The sequence below is a fragment of the Mauremys reevesii genome, linkage group 1 (genome assembly GCF_016161935.1).
Source record: "Mauremys reevesii isolate NIE-2019 linkage group 1, ASM1616193v1, whole genome shotgun sequence".
NCBI classification, from domain to species: domain Eukaryota; kingdom Metazoa; phylum Chordata; order Testudines; family Geoemydidae; genus Mauremys; species Mauremys reevesii.
In genome coordinates, this window is record NC_052623.1 from 12,564,521 (window position 1) to 12,586,951 (window position 22,431).

General features: G+C 49.2%; 1 protein-coding gene and 1 pseudogene across 1 annotated transcript in view; both read right to left on the bottom strand.

Annotated features, from left to right (window-relative positions):
• The window catches only part of LOC120401602, a 6,413-nt pseudogene extending 1,970 nt beyond the window's left edge, over positions 1 to 4,443 (bottom strand).
• Positions 4,444 to 10,782: 6,339 nt separating this feature from the next.
• Positions 10,783 to 22,431, bottom strand: part of LOC120401667 — a 30,911-nt gene continuing 19,262 nt past the window's right edge. The window contains exons 2-3 of the mRNA XM_039531860.1: positions 11,982 to 12,996; positions 10,783 to 10,794 (exon numbers count right to left, since the gene is read on the bottom strand). Coding sequence (XP_039387794.1) covers positions 10,783 to 10,794; positions 11,982 to 12,974 — 1,005 coding nt within the window. The 5' untranslated portion in view covers positions 12,975 to 12,996. The remainder of the gene's footprint in view (positions 10,795 to 11,981; positions 12,997 to 22,431) is intronic.

The window sequence follows — 22,431 nt, forward strand, 5'->3', positions numbered from 1 at the left end:
GGTTTGTGGAGTGGAGTGGGCTGAGCTCCAGTGGATCACTGAGATCTGTGCATAACTTTTGGAGATCCCTGGGTCCTTGGTCCCACCTTTACACCATTTCAGAGAGAAGAAAGGGACCTCCTCTCCTGGAAAAATCTGAGGAAATTTCCATATCACGGAGCCTTGTGGAATCTCCCTGGCCTGCCCTGAAACTGCTGGGGAAAAATCTGGTCTATATTATAATAATTACTATTTTATTATATTTTATTTCAACGAGATCCACAGCCTGTGACTAAACATCATTATACCACTCCCAGCCTGCCCTTTTTAAGGTTTCCTTGTGACTGATTGGAACCATAAGGAATGGGAGCCTGCAAAGCAGGGCTGCCACTGCTGATCCAGCCTGGATAGCATCACCCCATCCCCTGTGATTTTGGCCTCCTGCAGTTTGCCCTTGGCTTATCACAGAAAGGGGTTAAAAGCTGGGTGCACACGAAGCCAAGCAGCTGAGGTTCCCTGCTTTAATAAGTGGCCCCAAGGAATGTGCAGACAGGCTTCTTAAAGACAGTAGCCTCCCTATGCAGACACAGATGCCTGCTGCCCATGCAGCCTCCGATGACTACATCTGCCCATGCTCCACTTGGTGAGTATTTTAATCTACACAGAAATCTGACATTTCAAAGCAGACTTGCAGTGTTAAAACCCTGATGCCCCAAGTAACGATTTTCTCAAAGGAAGTCCCATTTTTAGACGTTCCATGTGCTTTGATTAATCCTGCCAGGGGCTGAGGAAGAAGAGACCCCACGGAATATCAGTGACTACGCCCCCCAAATCATATAGGTATATGTACTTTGACTTGATTGTGGATGCAGGAATTCAGAAGCTGCGTTGCTCTGTGGGCATACAAGCAAGTCTCATCTTATCACGAGGAGTTCCGTTCCATGAGTTAGTGCATAAAGGGAAAACCCGTCTACTGGAAACACTCATTGAGTTGAATGGCAGAAGAATCGCCGCACTAAAGATGCAGTTTTTATATTGTAACTTTTCTTTTTTTCCCCTATTTTCACCATCTACTCAAAGGCTGAATTTCGCACATGTTAAATGTGCTAAGATCACGACTTGCCTGTATTTCTGTTTCCTGACTGGCTGAAGGCTCCAGCACTTCTGCCTGAAGAAACCCTCAAATTACAGGGCTATGTTCATCTCTTTCCCTTCTCTGGTTTCTGAGGGCCCAAATGTCAGGCTCATGCCAGCCTCCTTTCTCGGGGTGAAATCCGCCATTCTCCCACTCCACAGACTGGGCCCTGGGCTGCCCGCGCAATGGCTGGAGCGATGCCGTTATTGAATTCAGAACCATACCCTGAAAATTTATCCCATATTGCTTGCAAAGAGGCAGCGGCATAATTTGAACTCACAGGAGCAGAAGAAAATAAAAACATAATGTATATAATGGGGCAATGAAACACGTTTATAGAATAGCAAATACAGGACAGATAAACACAATGACCATTTCACCATGCACTTGCCATATGTGCTTACACACCTGTCATGATACAATGGGCCACACTTTGAAGTTGTGAGGGCCAGAAAGGGTGTCTGTGTGAATGTCATTGTGCAAACTCACCCAGTGCTCAGTAGGCTGTGGAACTCTGATCCACAAGATATCAATGGGGCCAAGGGATTAGCAGGATTCAAAGAGGGACTGGATTTACACCACAAAATATGTCTAACTAGTGGGTGCCTGGAAACTTTCCCTTGAGCAGTCAATCTCACCAGCTCCCTATTGCAGGGATTCTTCCATCTTCCCCTGACGCATGTGTAACTGCTTACTGGGCTAGAGGGACTGCAGGTCTGAAACAGTCTGGCAGTGCCTATCTTCCTACTGGCATATCCTATTGGGGGTGTAAATCCAAATCTATGTTTTTTCTGATCTTCCTTGAGCTTCTGGGAATCCTAGATTTGCACTCAGAGCAGAAAGATGTCTCCTTAAATACCATCTACATTCCTGTTCTTTTCCATTCAGGAAGGAAAGTTCAAAACTTCTCGGACCTGCCCAGTATGGTATGTCAACTGTCAATGACACCAAATTCACACCTGCAGTGTTCCTTCTCACTGGGATACCTAGGCAGGAAGGCGTACATCTCTGGGTCTCTGTCCTCTTCTGCTTCATGTATGAAATTTCGATAGTAGGAAATTCAGTCATTCTGTTCATTATAAAAACAGATCCAATCCTCTATGAGCCCATGTACATTTTCCTTTCCATGTTGGCCCTCACAGACCTTGGCTTATTGATAGCCAGCATGCCGACGATACCGGGCCTATTCTTATTTAACTCTAGAGAGATCAGCCTTGATGCTTGTTTTGCCCAGATGTTCTTCATCCACTCTCTGCAATTAATTGAATCCTGTGCTCTTGTTGATGGCATTTGTCCGCTTCATCGCAATCTGTAACCCGCTGAGATATGCCTCCATCTTAACCCTGCCGAGAATAGCCAAGATGGGACTGGTGTTTATGCTAAGAGCAGTGGCAGTAATATTTCCACTCCCCTTTCTCCTGAAACAGTTCCGATTCTTTCGAGCCAATGTCCTCTCCCATTCCTACTGTCTGCACCAGGACGTCATGAAGCTGGTTTGTTCGGACATCACAGTCAATAACATCATCAGTCTCTGTGTCACAGGACAACAAGCCATTGTTCTCAGCCACTTGGGCCTATGCTTACAAGGCCTGCTGGTTGCCAGGGAGATGGTGGAATTAGTGGGCCCCCTTCTGTTAATGGGCACACTGGCAGGATGGGATTCAGTAGTATGGAAACCGGAAATAGTATAAGGGACCTACCATCAATCAAACCCTAACCCCTCCCCTTGGCCGCTTAAACCCTGCCCCTTGACCTCTTAAGCTCCGGCCAATTGTCACTGAAGTCCCACCCATGGGAATATTACTTCTGGGGTCAAGGAGGACACGACCGGAAGCAAAGTGTGTCATGTGACCCCTCTAAGAACTCCTCCCACTGCCCTCTACCAATCAGGAGGGGTTTCTCCCCCGTAGGCCCAACCTGAGAGGAGATTTGTCCGATCAGGGGTGTTCCGAGGCATGGTGACCCAGCCGGAAGTGGTTCATGTGACCCCTCTAAGAACTCCTCCACTGCCCTCTGCGAATCACGATGGGTTTCAGCAACACAGTTCCGCCCTGAGAGCAGATTTGACCAATCAGTGGTGTTCCAGGCTGGGGTGACCTGCCCAGAAGGGGGTCATGTCACCCATCTAAGAACTCGTCCCAGTGCCCTCTGCCAATCAGCGCGCGACACTATCACCCCATAAATCCCAGCAATCGGGGCAGAAGAGGCCATCTTTTACCATGAACACGTGCTTTAGAAATCATGGAAACATGGACTCCTTCACCGCCCTGGTGAGAACTTCAGACTTTGTGTTAGCCCCGAGGGCCTTTGGACTTGTGTGGAGAAAGCGCTACCTGGCGACAGTTCCGACGAGGGCCCTTAGACTCAGCCGTTGATGGATATGCCAGAACCTGAAACCCAAACCCTCGTGAGGCACCCCGATGAGCATGAAGGCCTCTCGTTGTCCACCCCCCTAGAGGTGGAAGACGAACGCAGCTCAGGGGAGTCACCAGAGGACAAGGTGAACAAAAAAGATGTCGCTCAGGTAAATGAATGATTAAGAAGTGACGGTTGATGATGGAGTGTAATGAAGTTAGGAACCGGGAGGTTGTGTAAATCTAAAAACAAGCAGTGGGGTGCTTACACTGTTTCTTTTCTGAAAATCTCTCTGTTCCTGCCCCCCACCACCCCATCCAACCCCTGCTCCTTCCTGACTGCCCCCCCGAACCCTTGCCTCCATTCAATCCCCCTGTTCCCTGCCATCTGACCGCCCCAACCCCTATCCCCTCCCCACAACCCACAAACTCCCTGCCCTCTTCCAACACCCCATCCCTGCCCCCTTACCGCTACCTGGAGCCACTCGGCAGCGGCGGATCCGCTCAGCCAGGACTGGGACCGGCGCTGAGGGGGCCCGAGCCGAGCCGGCCAGAGCCGCTTGGCGGGACCTGGACTGGTGCCGGTGCCGCGAGGTCCGGGCAGGAGCTGCTAGCCAGGACTGGGACCAGCACTGTGGGGCCTGAGCGAGCTGGCCAGAGTCGCTCAGCCGGGACCTGGACCGGGCTGGTGCGCAGGTCGGGCGGAGCCACTCGGTCGTGATCAGCACCACGGGCCCGGGGCCCGAGCCGAGCCGCAGCCGCTCGGCCGGGACCAGCACCGATGCTGTGGGGCCCGAGCCGGGCCGGCTCGGAGCCGCTCGGCCGGGACCGGCACTGGCGCAGCAGGACCCGAACCGGGCCGATGCCACTGGGGCCAGAGCTTGGCCAGGACTGAGCAGGGGCGCTCAGCCAGGGGCAGGCCAGGGGTGAGGCCAGAGGAAGCCGCTCGGCCTGAGCCGGACTGGGCTGCGCCATGCCTCTCTGGAGCCCTCCTCACGCCTGCCCCCAGCTTACCTGCCTGCTGCTTGTTTCAGGCTTCTCACGAACATCTGATTCGCGGGAAGCAAGGGAGGGGGAGGACAAGGAGGGCAGAGCGTTCAGGGGAGGAGAAGGAAGTGAGCTGGGGCCGGGGGCCAGGTGGATAGCTGCCCGAGCTTTAGTTGAATTTAAAAGCTGTTTTAGATCCGGTTGTCCTGGAACAACCGGTTCTAAAAGGGTTTCTAAATTTAACAACCGGTTCCTGCGAACCGGTGGGAACTGGCTCCAGCTCACCACTACGTGGGAGTAAATATATCATGCATCAGCTTGTTTCGCTCATGTCTGAGACACAGATCTCAAGAGGAAAATCCGGAAAAGGACAAAATGGAAGAATGAACCAGCTCAGACTCCCTTATGGTAGGGTCGTGGTGTCCATTTTACAGGCGGCTGTAAAAGGTCGTGTTAAACCAGGCAATTAATGAAACTTATTTATTTAAATATGTCAATATGAATGTGTCCCCCTTCATATTTGTGTTAGTAAAAGACAGTACCAGTAACAGTCATTTCTACACAGGCAGCTCTGTTAAAGAAAATATATTACATTGCCGGGGAAGTAGGGAGCATCGGCGGGGTGAACTCTCTTTCTCAAGTGGCCAGAAAGCATAGTAAAACTTTAAATAGAAGACAGGTAAGAGTTTGGCTTTCAGAGAAGGACACTTACACTTTACACATTTCCATCCCACCATCAACCTCTGCCTGGACCATTCCACACAAGAGATCCACTTCCTAGACACTACAGCACTAGTAAACGATGGCCACCTAAACACCACCCTATACTGGAAACCTACTGACCACTATACTTACCTACATGCCTCCAGCTTTCATCCAGACCACACCACTCAACCCATTGTCTACAGCCAAGCTCTACGATACAATCGCATTTGTTCCAACCCCTCAGACAGAGACAAACACCTACAAGATGTCTGTCAAGCGTTCTTACAACTACAATCCCCACCTGCTGAAGTGAAGAAACAGATTGACAGAGCCAGAAGAGTACCCAGAAGTCACCTACTACAGCCCAGGCTCAACAAAGAAAGTAACAGAACGCCACTAGCCATCACCTTCAGCCCCAACCAGCGGTGTATTATCGCATAGGCCAACAAAGCCTAGGCCTAGGGCGGCAAATTTGCTCACCCCCCCTCCCCAACTCTGCCCCTTCTCCAAATCCCTGGCCCACCTTTTCCCCCAGGCGCACCGCGCTTCCCTCCTTCCACCTCCCTCCCAGGCTTGCCACGCGAAAGCACTGGGAGGGAGGGAGAAGTGAGTAGTGGTGCACTCAGAGGAGGTGGAGCAGAGGTGAGCTGCAGCCCGCGGGTGCGGGGAGTAAACCGGGGGTGGGGGTGGGAACCGCTCCCCGCCCCAGATCATCTCTGCTCCACCGCCGCCATCCCCCTAGCACGCCACAACTCCCCTTCTCCCCCCTCCCTCCCGGGCTTGCCGTGGGGGAGGGTAGGTGAGCTGGTGCGTGGGGGTGCAGCAATTTTGAGGGCCTAGGGGCGGCAAATTTGTTAATCCGCCACTGCCCCAACTAAAATCTCTCCAGCACATCATCAAGGATCTACAACCTATCCTGAAGGACAATCCCTCACTCTCACAGATCTTGGGAGACAGGCCAGTCCGCTCTTACAGACAGCCCCCAAACCTACAGCAACCACACAACAAACACACTAACCCAGGAACCTATCCTTGCAACAAAGCCTGTTGCCAACTCTGTTCACATATCTATTGAGGGGACACCATCATAGGACCTCATCACATCAGCCACACTATCAGAGGCTCATTCACCTGCACATCTGTCAATGTGATATATGCCATCATGTGCCAGCAATGCCCCTCTGCCATGTACTTTGGCCAAACCGGACAGTCTCTACATAAAAGAATAAATGGACACAAATCAGACGTCAAGAATTATAACATTAATAAAACAGTCGGAGAACAATTCAGTCTCCCTGGCCACTTGATTACAGACCTAAAAGTCACAATATTACAAAAAAAACCCTTCAAAAACAGACTCCAACAAGAGACTGCTGAATTGGAATTAATTTGCAAATTGGACACCATTAAATTAGGCTTGAATAAAGACTGGGAGTGGATGGGCCATTACACAAAGTAAAACTATTTCCCCATGCTTATTTTTCCCCCCACTACAGTTCCTCACATCTTCTTGTCAATTGGTGGAAATGGGCTATTTTCATTGCCACTACAAACAGTTCTTTTTCTTTCCTGCTGATAATAGCTCACCTTAACTGATCACTCTCGTTAGAGTGTGTATGGTAACACCCATTGTTTCATGTTCTCTGTGTATATCTATATAGCTATAGATCTTCCTACTGTATTTTCCACTGCATGCATCCGATGAAGTGGGCTGTAGCCCACAAAAGTTTATGCTCAAATAAATTTGTTAGTCTTTAAAGTGCCACAAGTCCTCCTGTTCTTTTTTCACTTTACACAAACCGGCTCGAATACATTTTAAAAGAAACAAGACCATTGTTTCAGATGTGGATGTGCAATGGCAGGCAAATTTGGTGGATATGCACCGGTTCTCCAAATGCAGCAGCGGTTTTAAGTACATCTTAACAGTGATAGACACTCTATCCAAATATGCCTGGGTCTTAGGTCTAAAAACAAGACGGGTGTTGAGGTATCCAAGGCCTTTCAAGCTATTTTCAGCAAAGGTCGCGTGCCTCAAAATTACAAACCGATCGGGAAAGAATTTTTAAACAAACCTTTAAGCAGATTATTAAAGTGGCATGGAGTTCACCATCTTGTTACTAATAATGAAGTCAAAGCAGGGGTTGTAGAGCGATTTAACAGAACTTTAAAAACTAGGATGTGGAGATATTTTACAGCCCATAATACCTTTTCCTACATTGATGTGTTACCTGACTTTAAGAGTTACAACCAGAGTTTCACAGAACTATACAGACCAGACCCGCTGATGTTAACCCTTCAAATTCTTTGAAGGTATGGAAAATGGTTTACAGAGATGGTTTAAAATAACACCGGTTGTTGCCCCTAAATAATCCCCCAGAGGGGGATTCCACTCACTCTTCCTTTTCACAAATATCACCAAGACAGTGTCATGGTACAGGCACCACTCTTGCAACCTGTCTAGGAGGTTGTATAGTTCTAAGCAGGCATAAGCGGTGGTGAAACAGGCTATGAAGACGTTGGTATTGCCCGAGACAGAGTACCGGTCTTTTGCGTGCTTCGAAGACACACACGCGGTTTCATCGTCGATAAACTCACAGGATGAAACCTTGTAATTGAGGGGAAACAGGTACTGAAAGAGTGGAGAAATTGGAGAGGGTCCAGAGAAGAGCAACAAGAATGATTAAAGGTCTTGAGAATATGACCTATGGAGGAAAGTTGAAAGAAATGGGTTTGTTTAGTTTGGAAAAGAGAAGACGGAGAGGGGACCTGATAGCAGTTTTCAGGTATCTAAAAGGGTGTCATAAGGAGGAGGGGGAAAACTTGTCCACCTTAGTTAAACTCTAAGAATAAACAAGAAGCAATGGGCTTAAACTGCAGCAAGGGAGGTTTAGATTGGACATTAGGAAAAAGTTCCTAACTGTCAAGGTGGTTAAACACTGGACTAAATTGCCTAGGGAGGTTGTGAAATCTCCATCTCTGGAGATATTTAAGAGTAGGTTAGATAAATGTCTATCAGGGCTGGTCTAGACAGTATTTGGTCCTGCCATGAGGGTAGAGGACTGGACACGATGACCTCTCGAGGTCCCTTCCAGTCCTTGAATCTATGGATCTATAAAATCTAAAGGTTTATTCATTAAAGGAAAAAGATACAGATGAGAGCTAGAATTGGTTAAATGGAATCAATTACATACAGTAATGGCAAAGTTCTTGGTTCAGGCTTGTAGCAGGGATAGAATAAACTGCAGGTTTAAATTAAGTCTCTGGAGTACATCCCCAGATGGGATGGGCCATCAGTTCTTTGTTCAGAGCTTCAGTTTGTAGCAAAGTCCCTCCAGAGGTAAGAAACAGGATTGAAGACAAGATGGAGATGAGGCATCAGCCTTTTATAGTCTTTTCCAGATGTAAGAACACCTCTTTGTCCTTACTGTGGAAAATTACAAGCAAAATGGAGTTTGGAGTCATATGGACAAGTCCCTGCATACTTTGCTGACTTACAAGGCGCACCTGCCTTCTCTCAATGGGTCAGTTGTGTAGCTGATGGTCCTTAATGGGCCATCAAGCAGGCTAGGCAGAGCTAACACCAACTCATCTGGGATGTCACCCAGAAGCATAGCATAAGTTTGAAATACAGACAAGATAGAGCCAATATTCATAACTTCAACTACAAAATGACACACGCATACAGACAGCATAATCATAACCAGGAACCCATAACCTGGTCTTAGACCCCTTATATGACCCCCTTTACCTAAGATTTGGTGCCACTACAGGACCTTGGTTGCAACCATGTTCTATACGGTCCCAGTTCAAGTCAATAATGTGACACAGGCATCTTCCGGTTTGGTCATTTTCTTTAAAACACGGTCAGGGTCTGCACTAAATTGCACAGCATTTATCAAGATCACCCCTTACGCTAAATGTTCTTGCGTTAGGCACAGACATTGCATAGCATAACCTATGGCAAGAACAGTGTTTAATAAGCTTTCCAAATACAGCTCAGCACACAGGCCCCAGAGCTTGCAGTTTATATCTACTGAAGTCCAAGTCACACAGTCATGGCGCCGTTGGGCTGGCACATCTATGACACGGCCCTCACAATCTTCAGAAAGCTTTTCCCTAAGGCAGTGATTAAGGACAGCATAAACAGCAACACATACAATAGTCCGCATGACTTTTTTATGCTCACGACGTGGCACTGGCTCAGTTAGTTCCATGCCAAGCCTCATAAACTCCTCATAGCTGTCATCCTCGGAGTCCTCTTCAACAATTTGTATCGGCATTGAGCAAAAACAAGGAGAGCCCGGTTCATCTTCGCTGCTTGATGGAACGCTGTCCAGGGCCTGCGGGTCCTCTAGAAAGGCATCCTCAAGCTGTTGAGAGATTTTCAGAAAAGAAACAGTGTAAGTTCCCACTGCTTGTTTTTAAACATACACAACCCCCCCACCCCCGGTTCCTAACCCCATTACACCCCATCATCAACAGTCACTTCTTAATCATTCATTTACCTGAGCAATGTCTTTTCCATTCACCTTGTCCTCCGATGACTCCCCCGAGCTGTGTTCGCCTTCCACCTCTAGTGGGGCGAACAATGAGAGGCCTTCATGCTCATTGGGGTGCCTCACGAGAGTTTGGGTTTCGGGTTGGGCGTATCCATCAACGGCTGAGTCAAAGAGCCCTCGTGGGAACTGTTGCTGATGTAGCGCTTTCTCCACACAAGTCCAAAGGCCCTCAGGGCTAAAACAAAGTCCAAAGTGCTCACAGGGGTGGTGAAGGAGTCCATGTTTCCATGATTTCTAAAGCACGCATCCTTGGTAAAAGATGGCCTCTTCTGCCCCGGCGCTGGGACTTATGGGGTGATAGTGTTGCACTCTGATTGGCAGAGGGTGCTGGGAGGAGTTCTCAGAAGGGTGACACGGCCCTCATCTGGGCGGGTCACCCCGCCCTGGAACACCACCAATTGGTCAAATCTGCTCTGGGGGTGGTCCTATGCGGCCGAAACCCATCGCGATTGGTAGAGAGCATTGGGAGGAGTTCTTAGAGGGATCACACAAGCCACATCTGGATGGGTCCCCCCACCCTGGAACACCCCTGATTGGTCAAATCACCTCTTGGGGCAGGCCTATGGGGGCGAAACCCCTCCTGATTGGTAGAGGGCAGCGAGAGGAGTTCTTAGAGGGGTCACATGACACACTTTGCTTCCAGTCATGTGTCAACCTTGACCCCGGAAGTAATACCCCCATGGATGGGGCTGCTGCTGAGAGGCGGGTGGGGTTTAAGGGGTCGAGGGGCGGGGTTTTAGGGGTCATGGGGCTGGTTTGGGTTTGATTGACGCTAGGGCCCTAATAGTACTACTGGACACTCTTAGAGGCCCTTGCCTTCCAAAAGGGGGGCTTTGTGAATTTAGTATCAGCTCTTCTTGAAGGAAGGATTGATTCTTGAACCGCAGGAGGTAAAGTAACAAATCCATTGAGCTAGCCACACCCTCAATCTCATCCAAGCCCCCAGGCCCCCCTTCATCTTGGAATCTGGGTTTAAATGTGATACCCCAAGGAGAGTCTCTTATACATACGTCTCTGTGTCCCAGGACAACAAGCCATTCTTCTCAGCCACTTTAGCCCACGCTTACCAGACCCACTGGATGATAGGGAGAGGTTGGAATTTGTGGGCCCCTTCTGTTAGTGGGCATGCTGGCAGGGTGGGATTCAGTAGTATGGAAACCGGACACCCTTGGAGGCCCTTGCCTTCCAAAAGGGTGGCTTTATAAATTTAGTGTCGGGTGTTCTGGAACGAGAGTCCTTGAACATTCGGGACTTCACGTTGTTTTGAAGCTTGCTGAAGATTTGCTTGAGGCACATTAACCTCTGCTTGAGAACTTTGCTCCTTGAAGGAGATGGTGTCCTAGGTCTGGAGGCCTTTGGTGACTTTGGGGGAGAACCGTCAGGACTCCCAGTTGCTTTCTCCCCAGCTTGCAAAAGCTCTGTTGTACTCGTAGCAACGGACACCATCTTTGGTTGCCTGGTGGGAGCCGTTTTCCCCATGCCATCCTGCGCCTTGCTCTTGTCTGCTGGAAGGAGCCACAGCACTCCCATCTTGCTGTGGTTGATGTCAGATGCTGAGGAGTCTCCTGGAGTCCATCGCTGTGGAATTCCATGGGATCTTCTGGGCAAGTCAGCACCTGCAGAGCCAGCTTGTCTCTTCCATCGAAGCTTACTGCACTTCTTGCAGATTTTGATTGGCGGCTGGTCCCTGGAGAGCTTTGAATTCACAGTTCCATCGAACCCATGTGAATCCATGATGTCTCGAAGACCATGCAGCTCAGCAGATGTCTCCTTCTGAGTTTTCTTACCCTTCATCTTTCCTGGATGTGCCTTGCGGCACTGCTGGCAAACTGAGACCTGGGCCACCAAGGGGCGGGAGCTGCTCAACATTTCCGTCAGGTGCTTGATCTGCAGGTCGTGTGCAGCCTGCCCAGCAATGAGAGAGTCAAGGGTGGATCTTGTTAGCTGCTCAGAGCCTGGGGCCTCTGGGGCAACCTGGTGGCATTGGGTCCTGGGAAGATCTGCCCTGCCCTCACCTGCCTGTGCCCCTGGCCCCAGGCAGGAGCCTTCTCACAAGGTAACCTTCCTCTCCATGTGCAGCTCCAGCTTCTCTTCAGTCCCTTTGCTGTCACACACACTGGTAAGGGGCTTTCTCAACTCGCTCCTATAAATCTGGAGTGTCGCTTCGAGTGTCTTCTCTGCTATTGTGGTTCCTGGAGGTGGCGATGTCAGATCCATCCCTGCTGGCAGAGTGCAGCGATCTGGGTTAGTCTGGTTTCCTGCCGCGGTATCATTCCTGCCCGTCTCCATGGTGGTATCTTCCACTGGCGTTGGAGGACGTGTGGAAGAAGAGGAGCTTGTGCTTTGCCTCCCTGTCTGCAGGAAATCGGTCTCCATCTCACTGAACTCCACACTGGCTCCCCTGGCTTGGACGGCGTGAGGGAACTTTGCCGGGGGCTCTGGATCCAGGGTGGGCAGCCCCCTCTGCATGATGAGATGCTCACGCCTTATGTGGAGTTCGATGGGGTGGGCAGGCTGTTGTCCCATCGTTGGGAATGCCGCTGTCCTGTGCTTGCCTGGCTCCCTAGGGCGGCGGAGTGGCCCAGGCAGGGCAGTCTCTCTCAGGAGGGGAGCATCTCTGTGCGACTCTCTCACGACCTTAGGAAAAGCCTTCGTTTGGATCTCCGAGCATTTCTGAGCCACGTGATCCTGCAGCTTGACCCCCGCCGTGGGCACAAACCTGGCCAGGATGGCATCAGGGGATGCCATGATCCTGTGGACCTTTTGGGGCAGGGGTCCCCAGGGGCAGACGCATGGCTCCTGGATCTCCTGTGCATGCTGAGGCCTGGTGTCGGATCTCAGGGGCTTTGGGACCTTTGCTGGAAATCCACATTCGGGCCGATCTGTGTTGAATTCCCATTGCTGCTTGGTGTCCTGCTCACCCAGCAATGGCTCCCCCGGGATGGGGGTTTGTGGAGCCCACAGTTGGCTCTGCAGATGCTTCTGTCGGATGTTGAAGTCTGAGCCATGGGCTGACATCTGGTCCAGACCTATGTTCTGCTCTCGCCGGTCTCGTCTGCTGTGGGCAGGGGGCCTGGGGAGAGGCTGGGCTTGGATGGGATGAGTGGATCCTTCCCAGCTTGCGACAGTCATGGTCTCCCTTGTGTTGCAGAGGGGCCCTGACCAAGTCATGGAGGCTTCTCTCAGGGAAAAGGAGCTGGGACTCCAGAGGGGAGAGGTGGTGGATTCCATGGAGGAATAGCAGAACTGTCTCATCCCAGATGCCGACACACTTGGCCTGTGGGAGAGAGCAGACAGGGACAGATGGGACATGGCCCTGCTGAGCAAAGGCAGGGCTTGGTCACAGCCTTCCAACAGTAGTGCAATGGGGCAGTGCCTAGGCATGCATTGCACACCACACCCTGACACAAGGACATCAGCTGGGTGACGAAGGACTGAGAGGGGGAGCTGGCATTCATTTTCTCTAGAATGATAACCCCTTCGTCACACGCACATGTGCAGCACCTAGCACAATGGGGCCTTGAGCATGATCGGGGATCTACTGCTATTTTAATAGAAAGATTAGCTAACAACAATTGGTTTGGGGGAGGAAGATGTGAGCATGTGTGTGTAACCCTTGCCAGAGGATGTTGTGAAGGCCAAGACTATAAACTATAAAAGGAACTAGATAAATTCATCAATGGCTATTAGCTAAGGTGGGCAGGGATGGTGGCCCATAGTCTATGTTTGTCTGAAGCTGGGAATGGGCGACAGGGGATGGATCATTTGATGATTCCCTGTTCTGGTCATTCCCTCTGCTGCACTGGCATTGGCCAGTTTTGGAAGACAGGATACTGGGCTAAATGAACCTTTGTTCTGACCCAGTCTGGCTGTTCTGATGTTCTTACATTCTAACCCACTGGAAAACTGTCCTGTTCTAATGGCTGATACACTAGAGGCTAACAACCTACCATTGCTTCCAGTTAATGGAGTTTCTCCGGTGGTGGAGGTCTGTGCTATGGTCCTGAAAGTCCTGGATTTGAACCCAACTGATGACTCATGTTTGGGGTGTATCACGTTGTGTCCCATTCACTGCTTGTCTGGTGCCTACTCTGGGGATTAGCTCTCGAGGTCAATGCCCCTTCCATTTGTCGCATGTGATCACTGTCACTCCCACACTGACCCAGACAGTTTTCCTGTTCACTGCCCCGCCGGTCCATGCCTTGCCCTCGGGGGCTGGTAGGGAAACCTGGGCCCACACTTCACACTGGGGTCCAGGCCAGGGACCCTCAACCCAGCAGTTCTGGGCTTTCCTCTCCCAGCCTGGACTGCTTCCTACTGCTCCTGGTTCCCTCCTTGCTCTGGGTGCACCAGCTCCAAACACTCCCCCCTCTTCCCAGGGAGGGGCTGCCCTTTCCTAGCCGCAGCCCCTGTCTGGTGCCAGCGTCCTGGCTTTATAGGCCCCGTCTGTTCCTGCCAGCTGAGCCTGCTTGGGATCAATTCCCTGCTCCCCGGCTCTTCCTGCAGGTGCACTCTGTGGAGTTCATGGACCTGCCTGTCCACCTGAGCCCCTTCCAGTGCTGTGTGGAGTGGACACCCCCTCACAGGGTGTCATTGGATTGCTTTTTCCTTCAAACACAGCACGGGCAGGTTCTAGACAGTCGCCTGCTGGCAGATATTGCCCTACAGAAGGATTTGATCCTACTCACAACCCCAGCTTGTAGTCTCTGCATTGAATTTCTGATAATCCCTCACCTCACTTTCACTGGTATCTCACCTTGGAAGCTAAAGCCTCCTAGTGGCTTTTTCCCTGTTATTTTAGGATCCTGGAGTGTCTGGTTTTCCCTGCTCCCTCCTCTCTACATTCACTCTCCCCTCCCACCCAGCCCCCAGTCTGGTGTCCCCTGGTCAGTTGCCTTACGGTATCAGAACTTCATCCAGGTGTCTGGCCATGTCCTGTACCCTCCTCTCAACGAGCCTGAGGCGCTGAGCCAAGGGGAGCTTCTCCAGGGGCACAGGGCAGCTGTGGAACAGAGAGAGCAGATAGCTGAGTGCAGGCCCTGCCCTCAGGCCCTCTTTTACCCAGAGGGGCGGCACCGAAAGGCTCCCTGTCCCATTATCCACTGAGGCAGCCTCCTCCCCTGCAATACCCGGGCCTTGGATGTTCTGGTTTGGGGTTAGCAGGATTGTTAGGTGAGCCCTGCTAGTGCTGAGGAGGTGAGAGTGTATCCTACTGGCAGCGTGTGTGTCATGTGCCCCCCACAGAAGCTAATCAAAACATAGGATAACAGCCTACTGGGGGGAAGGGATAGCTCAGTGGTTTGAGCATTGGCTTGCTAGACCTAGGGTTGTGAGTTCAATCCTTAAGAAAGCTACTTAGGAATCTGGGGCAAAAAATGGTCCTGCTAGTGAAGGCAGGGGGCTGGACTAGATGATCTTTCAAGGTCCCTTCCAGCTCTAGGAGATTGGTAGATTTCCAATTATTACCTTTACCTTTATTATTACTATAGCTGCCAACTAATGCAGCTACCTCTTCAGCTCTAAGGGGTGCTTTATGCTGCAGAGGTGAAGATCCAGGATTCAAATCCTGCTGGGAACCCATGCCGGGGGACTGGAGGAGGGGCTGTTACACAAGTGCTGCTGGATCCCTTTCACCCTACTCACCATACCAGAAAGGCCAGCCTTCCTCCTGACCGCTCCACCTCACCTCCCAGGAGTGTACGGGGCTGCTCCCAGAAAACATTTTCTCCCCCTCTTGGGAGGGGAGGATGGTCCAGTCCAATCAACACAATCTACCCCCCCCACCACTGCCCCAGGTTAAATTAATCGTATGATGCTCGAGGAAGGGAATGACCCACTGTACGAGGCGTGGGGGTGGATTAGAGATGGCAACTTCTGCTGGGTGGGAATGAATTGCAGGAATCTAAAGGAGAAGAGTTGCTAGCGTGGTACATAGGTCGGGGCAGGGGAGGGATTACTCGGGCTACTGCCCCTGGGTGGGGATGAATTGCATGGCGCTAAAGGAGGGGACTGACCCACTGCAGATTCATGGAGGGGGGCATTGCTTACCACGTCTCTGGGGATGCAGAAGCCTCCTCCAGCTCTTCCTCACAGCACCCAAAAGCTGCCAGAAGTGAGACATAAAGGAGACATTGAGCTGCTTGGGCACCCTCTGCTTCCTAGCAGCCTATTGCCCCAGATTTCAGAGGCAGCCTGTGAACGGAGCCCCAGCCAGTGCCTCTGCACGACTCTGGGCACGACTGCGCCTTCGCAGGAAGAGGGGAGGCAGGTCGGGGAATGGACCCTATTTCTCTGCTTTGCATGGGGCCTGAGTCTGCCACCACAGCTGTGGGGTGAGGGGCTGCTTACCTTTCACTTTCTTTTTTGTCTTTCTGGGCCTCCTCTTCCTCGGAGAAGCCTGCCACACACAGAGAAAGCAGCAGGGTTAGAAGCGAACTCCTCAATAAACCCGGGAGAACAATGAGCCATAGGTGATTGCCATGTGGGGCCATGTGGAAATTTTTCCTTCTGGGAGAGTATTGCACTCTGAGGCCTCATGGGTAGGCATTGTGCTTTCCTGTGATGCAGACAATATAGGGCACACAGCACAACCCATAACAGGGGTCACTGGAACAATCCAGGGGTTGGAGAAACAGGGTTTGTTGGTACCAGGAACCTGCAGAGCTTATAAGCATTGAAGGAGAGAGCCTGCAAAGTTCTCTCTCCTGCAAAGATGACAAAACTCTGCAGGTTTTAGGATTGCAGGGTATGCAACTAACCCCAGATACCATGCACGGAATTCAGACCTTGGGGGAGAAATCCGACCTCTGGACAACAGTGTTTCCTAGATACATATTTAGGGAGTGCATGATATCGGGGTTTTATCTGCATGCATTTGGGATGGCCATGCTACTCCTGAGTGGTGAAGCCATGAATGGGTTATCCAAATCCACCCAAGCAAGTGCTGATATAACCCCAATATCATCCTTAAACGGCAGCTCTTTTACACCAAAACACAACAATAACAGTTTGGCATGAGTTCAGCCCACTTGCCTGGGAGCTGCAAAGTTTCTTGAAGGTAAACTGCACTGCTTGCAGCTTAACTAGCCAGGTATTCCTTTCACAGGCGAGATCTTTCTCGCCTGGGCTCAGCCCCTGCCCTCCTCCCCCACAGTTTAGTTCCTTTATTTCTCCAGGTGTTTTCAGCAGTCTTCCTTTTGGGGCATGGAGGTGGTGGAGAAGAAGAACCTAGATTAACTCCCTTCTAAGCCTTAAATAGGATTTGGCTATGACAGGAATCCTTTGTCTCCCAGTTTGACCCCCCCACGCCCTCCTAGTTGAAAAATACCACCAGTCCAAAATGATGCCCATCTGAGGGAACTGAGATTATTTAGTCTGCAGAAGAGAAGAATGGGGGCATGGGAAAGGATTTGATAGCTGCTTTCAACTATCTGAAAGGGGGTTCCAAAGAGGATGGATCTAGACTGTTCTCAGTGGTAGCAGATGACAGAACAAGGAGCAATGGTCTCAAATTACAGTGGGGGAGGTTTAGGTTGGATATTAGGAAAAAACTTTTTCACTAGGAGGGTGTGGAAGCTCTAGAATGGGTTATCTAGGGAGGTGGTGGAATCTCCTTCCTCAGAGGTTTTTAAGGGCAGGCTTGACAAAACCCTGGCTGGGATGATTTAGTTGGGAATTGGTCCTGCTTTGAGCAGGGGGTTGAACTACATACCTCCTGAGGTCCCTTCCAACCCTGATATTCTATGGATTCTATGATTCTATGAGGTGACATGATCACATGACCCTGCAGTGTCAAAGCAGCATCTCAGGAAACTTCTCAGGAAGGAGGAAGATTAGTATTTTCAAACACCTATTGTCCTTCCTAATGGCCCATCCAGGCTGATTGCCCACTGTTTGGGGGCATTCCCCTGGTGCAAGCACTTTTGTAATTGATACAGAGCCCATATTCCTAACTTCAGATACAGAAATGATAAATCCATACAAATAGGATAATCCCATTCAGTAAATCAGAACCTTTCCAATGATATCTCACATGACCCATCTTTCATAAAACATACCTTAGTTATGCCATATTCATAGAATATTTCTATGAAGAATATGGGGTGTAATGTGACAGGGGTGAAGAAACATGTGGACAAGGGCGATCCAGTGGATATAGTGTACCTGAACTTTCAGAAAGCCTTTAACAAGGTCTCTCATCAAAGGTTCTTAAGCAAAGTAAGTTGTCATGGGATAAGAGGGAAGGTCTTCACATGGACCAGTAACTGGTTTAAAGATAGGAAACCAAAGGTAGGAATCAATGGTGAGTTTATGAAGAGAGATAAATAGCAAGGTCCCCCAAGGATTTGTACTGGGACCAGAGTTGTTCAACATCTTCATAAATGATCTAGAAAAGGGGGGAAACAGTGAGGTGGCCAGATTTGCAGATGATACAAAACTAAAGATCGTGAAATCCAAAGCTGAATAGGCTCTCCTTGTTCCCAGATGTATAACTCTGTTTTGGACTGTGTGAAAATGCATTTTGTTTGAATGGGCCCCATTTGCCAAACAAACTCTCCGGAACTCTCTGTATGACTGTCCTGTCCTCATCGTTATTTACCATTCTGCCAATCTTCGTGTCATCAGTACATTTTTATCAGCAGCAATTTTGTATTTACTTCCAAGTCATTGAAAAAATATTGAATAGCATCAGACCTAGTACTGATCCCTGCAGAGCCCCATTAGAAACACCCACCTTCGATGAGCCCTTTGACAATTACTTTTTGAGATCTGTCAGTTAGCCATTAGCCTGTTCTCAATCCATTTAACCTGTGCTCCATTGATATTGTAGAGTGCTAATTTTTAATCCAAATGTCCTGCGGTACTTGTATGCATAAACAGGGGAATCTCAAGTTGGAGGAGAGAGGTTGTTTTACCTCTGTATTTGGCACTGGTGCAACCACTGCTGGAATCCTGTGTCCAGTTCGGGTGTCTAACATTCAGGAAGGATGTTGATAAATTGCAGAGGGTTCAGAGAAGAGCCATAAGAATAATTAAAGGATTAGAACACATGCCTTGTAGTGATAGACTTTAGGAGCTTGGTCAATGTTGCTGAAAGAGGTTAAGGGTGGTTTGAGGAAAAGTCTATAAATACCTACCTGGGGAAGAAATCATTACAAATGGGCTCTTCAACCTAGCAGAGAAAGGTCTAACATGGTCCAATGGCTGGAAGTTGAAACTAGACAAATTCAGACTGGAAAGAAGGCGTCCATTTTTAACAGTGAGAGGAATTAACCATTGGAACAATTGACCAAGGTCATGGTGGATTGATTCTCCATCACTGGCGATTTTTAAAGTCAAGATTGGACATTTTAATAAAAGGTATGCACTAGGCATGATTGTGGGGAAGTTCTTTGGCCTGTGCTAGACAGGAGGGCCAGACTAGAAGATCACAATGGGCCCATCTTGCCTTGGAATCTATGAAAAACAACACCTTACACAAGTCTAAGTTTGTCACATCTATGTTTGATATGGCCCATCTTCCATAAAACATTGTTAACCTGCTTTAAATATATTCCCGTCCTTTAATTCTTTATTGATTGAATCCCATATCAGTTTGTCCATTATTTCAGGCTAACTGGCCTATAAGAAGCCAGGCCAACCTTCCATAGCTTTTTGAATATTGACAAAACATTAGCACACTTCCAGCCTTCTGGAATTGCCTCAGGAATCCTACATTGGTTAAAAAATTAATGTCAGTGGGCCAATAACCTCCTGAGCCAGCTCTTTGAGGACTCTTGGGTGGAGATGATCCGAGCCTGCTGATTGAAAAATACTTTTGTTTGGTTCCTGCATTCAGCTGGCATCAATCCAGCCTTTCCATCTCTCTAGGAGTCTCACTTACCTCAGATCTGGCGAGCCTGATCACAGCATAAAAGACAACAAAGAGCAGATAGAGGAGGAGTGAACTCATTTCCCCGGGCTCAGGCACTAAGACACTCTCAACACAGACACTCTCAAAATAGCAACAAGTACCCAGGCTACACCTGAGGGCAGGTTGCTGCTCTGGCACCAGGCAGGCGCTGATGTCATCTCTAGGTCACATTGGGGCTGCCCTCCTGCAATCTCCCTCTAGTCTGTGAGGTGTCAATGCTGTCCTTAGATCAGGAGATGGGATGGGGCAACTGCCCAAGTGGGCTGGGCTCAGAATAAGACAGGAGAGAGGGCATCAGGTTTCCCAGGAAAACCCTGGGTCTTTTCTGAGCTCTATGACTCTCAAGCCCTTAGGCAAGGGACATTTTTTCCCTACTTGTGGGAACTCCTAAAACCCCTGTGACTGAGGCAGAATCTCCCAGCCTGAAGTGAGAAGCAGCCCTGAAGTGATTCTCTAGTGCTACCAGTGCAGAAAAACGTTCCTGGTATCGCCAGCCCAAGCATTCCAACACCATGAGCTGGGCCCCACCAAAATCATGAGATTGGCTTCAGAATAATGAGATCTTCACAAAACATTCATCTGGGGAACTCTTCATTTGCCTTCTGGTGTCTGAGCCGCTAGGGTGCACTCAATTCATGTTCTCCAGCTTCTCTTTGCAACCACGAGGGCTTAAAATTGGCTAACAAATAAACTAAAAGAAAGAGCAGAGATTCTCAGATAAATCACTTGACTCCAGCAGTGGGCGCTTTAAGAAAAGCACCCTATATCATAAGATAATAAAGAGCCCTACCTCTTATCTAACATGTTCAATCAGTAGATCTCAAAGCACTTTACAAAGGAGGTCTGTAGCATTAGCTCCCTTTTCGAGATGGGAAATTGAGGCACAGAGAAGAGCAGTGACTTTCCCAAGGTCACCCAGCAAGACAGTAGCAGAGCCAGGACTAGCACTTAAGTCTCCTGAGTTCCATCTAGTGCTCTATCCACTAGGCCACAATGCATTTGAAGTAAGGGGTCATAGTCAGTACATTCCTGTAGCGGTTATTTTGGGCTATTCCAATACCATTGTTATTGAAGTTACACATGTTGACCTGTGCTCTGTGCTGGTATAGGGGCATCCTTGTTAAAACGAGTTTCTCACAGCAGGTTGCATCTGAGTTCTTGTTAGGCCTGAACACAAGTTAACTGGACCATGTCTCCGATGTCCCCATGGGAAAGTTTAAAAGCCACTGAAGGCCTTGCAGTGCACTGACATACTGGGATTTTCAGAAAGCCTTTGACAAGGTCCCTCAGCAAAGGCTCTTAAGCAAAGGAAGCTGTCATGGGATAAGAGGAAGGGTCCTCTCATGGATCAGTAACTGGCTGAACCATAGGAACCAAAGCGTAGGAATACTGCATGCAGATGTGGTCTCCCCATCTCCAAAAAGATATCTTGGAATTGGAAAAGGTTCAGAAAAGGGCAACAAAAATGATTAGGGGTGTGGAACAGCTTGCATAGGAGGAGAGATTAATAAGACTGGGACTTTTCATCTTAGAAAAGACAACTACAGGGGATCTGATAGAGGTCTATAAAATCATGATTTGTGTGGAAAAAGTAAATAAGGAAGTGTTATTTACTCCTTCTCATAACAGAAGAACTAGGGGTCACCACATGAAATGAATAGGCAGCAGGTCGAAAAGAAACAAAAGGAAGTATTTCTTCACACAAACTTTGATTACACCCGTACCTGTAATAATTCCATTGTATTGCAGGGACAGTGAGCAGGTTCAGTCTGTTCTGGCAGTGGAACGCCCACCTGTGGAGAACAACACAAATCTTCAAATTGGGACGGTTGGGGATGCCAGTACCCTGAGTTGCTCTGATGTGGAGGAAAGACACCAGAGTGTAGTAAAGCTGCTCAGACTAAACAAAAAAAATCCTTCTGTTGACGACAATCTGTGGGTTAACTAAGACGCCTCATAAATTGAAACATGCTCTTATCATTACAGCAATACAGCACATACCAGTCAAAGAAAAATAACAGTATCTAACATACAGATTTCTTCAGTACTGAAAGGTACACGGGCCACTAATCCTATGCATTGAAAGCATGCACTGCTTATTTGGCATTTATGTCCTCACACCCACCTGAGCTGACCAAGCTGCAAGCACTCTGTTCTTTGAATAAGCTGGGATCCTTCTCCTGGCAGTTGTCCGCTTGCTGCAGGTAGCCAAAGCAGGCCTGCGAACATCAGCCCTCGGGGCAGAGATCTTCAGCGCCCTTCCGATATGGCTGTCTCTCTCTGGGGCTGGCTGAACTGGCGGAACAGGTTGGCACCCTCTTTTTTTAAAATTTGGGAGTGGAATTGGCCCTCCACCCTTGGAGATGCCCTACTGAGCATATGTGACCCAAAGAGCCCTCTAGTCACACTCTGCATGTGATGGTAATAATCTTTGTACAAAATATGCCTTGTGAGGTACCATTTGAAAACTAACAACTCTCTGGTCAATCAGATCATGATGCAACATTACATAGAGAGTTATGAGTTCCCCCTGTACGACATTACTTGTGAAAACCTGACAGCCCCTCCTAGGCAAACACTGTTAAAGAGGTCTGTCCTAAACAAAGGAATGGGGGTTTAGATAAGCAGCAAACAGGGTCATTAAGACAGCAGGGGAAGGAGATGGTAGTGAACAGAGCAATTTACATTTCAGCAAATGCAAGTGGGGGGAGGGGGAGGGAGAAGAGCACGAATAATGTTGACAGACCTTGGTTGCTGGCAGGCAGGATCCAACCTGGGACTTCTGGAGCTTAGTGCATG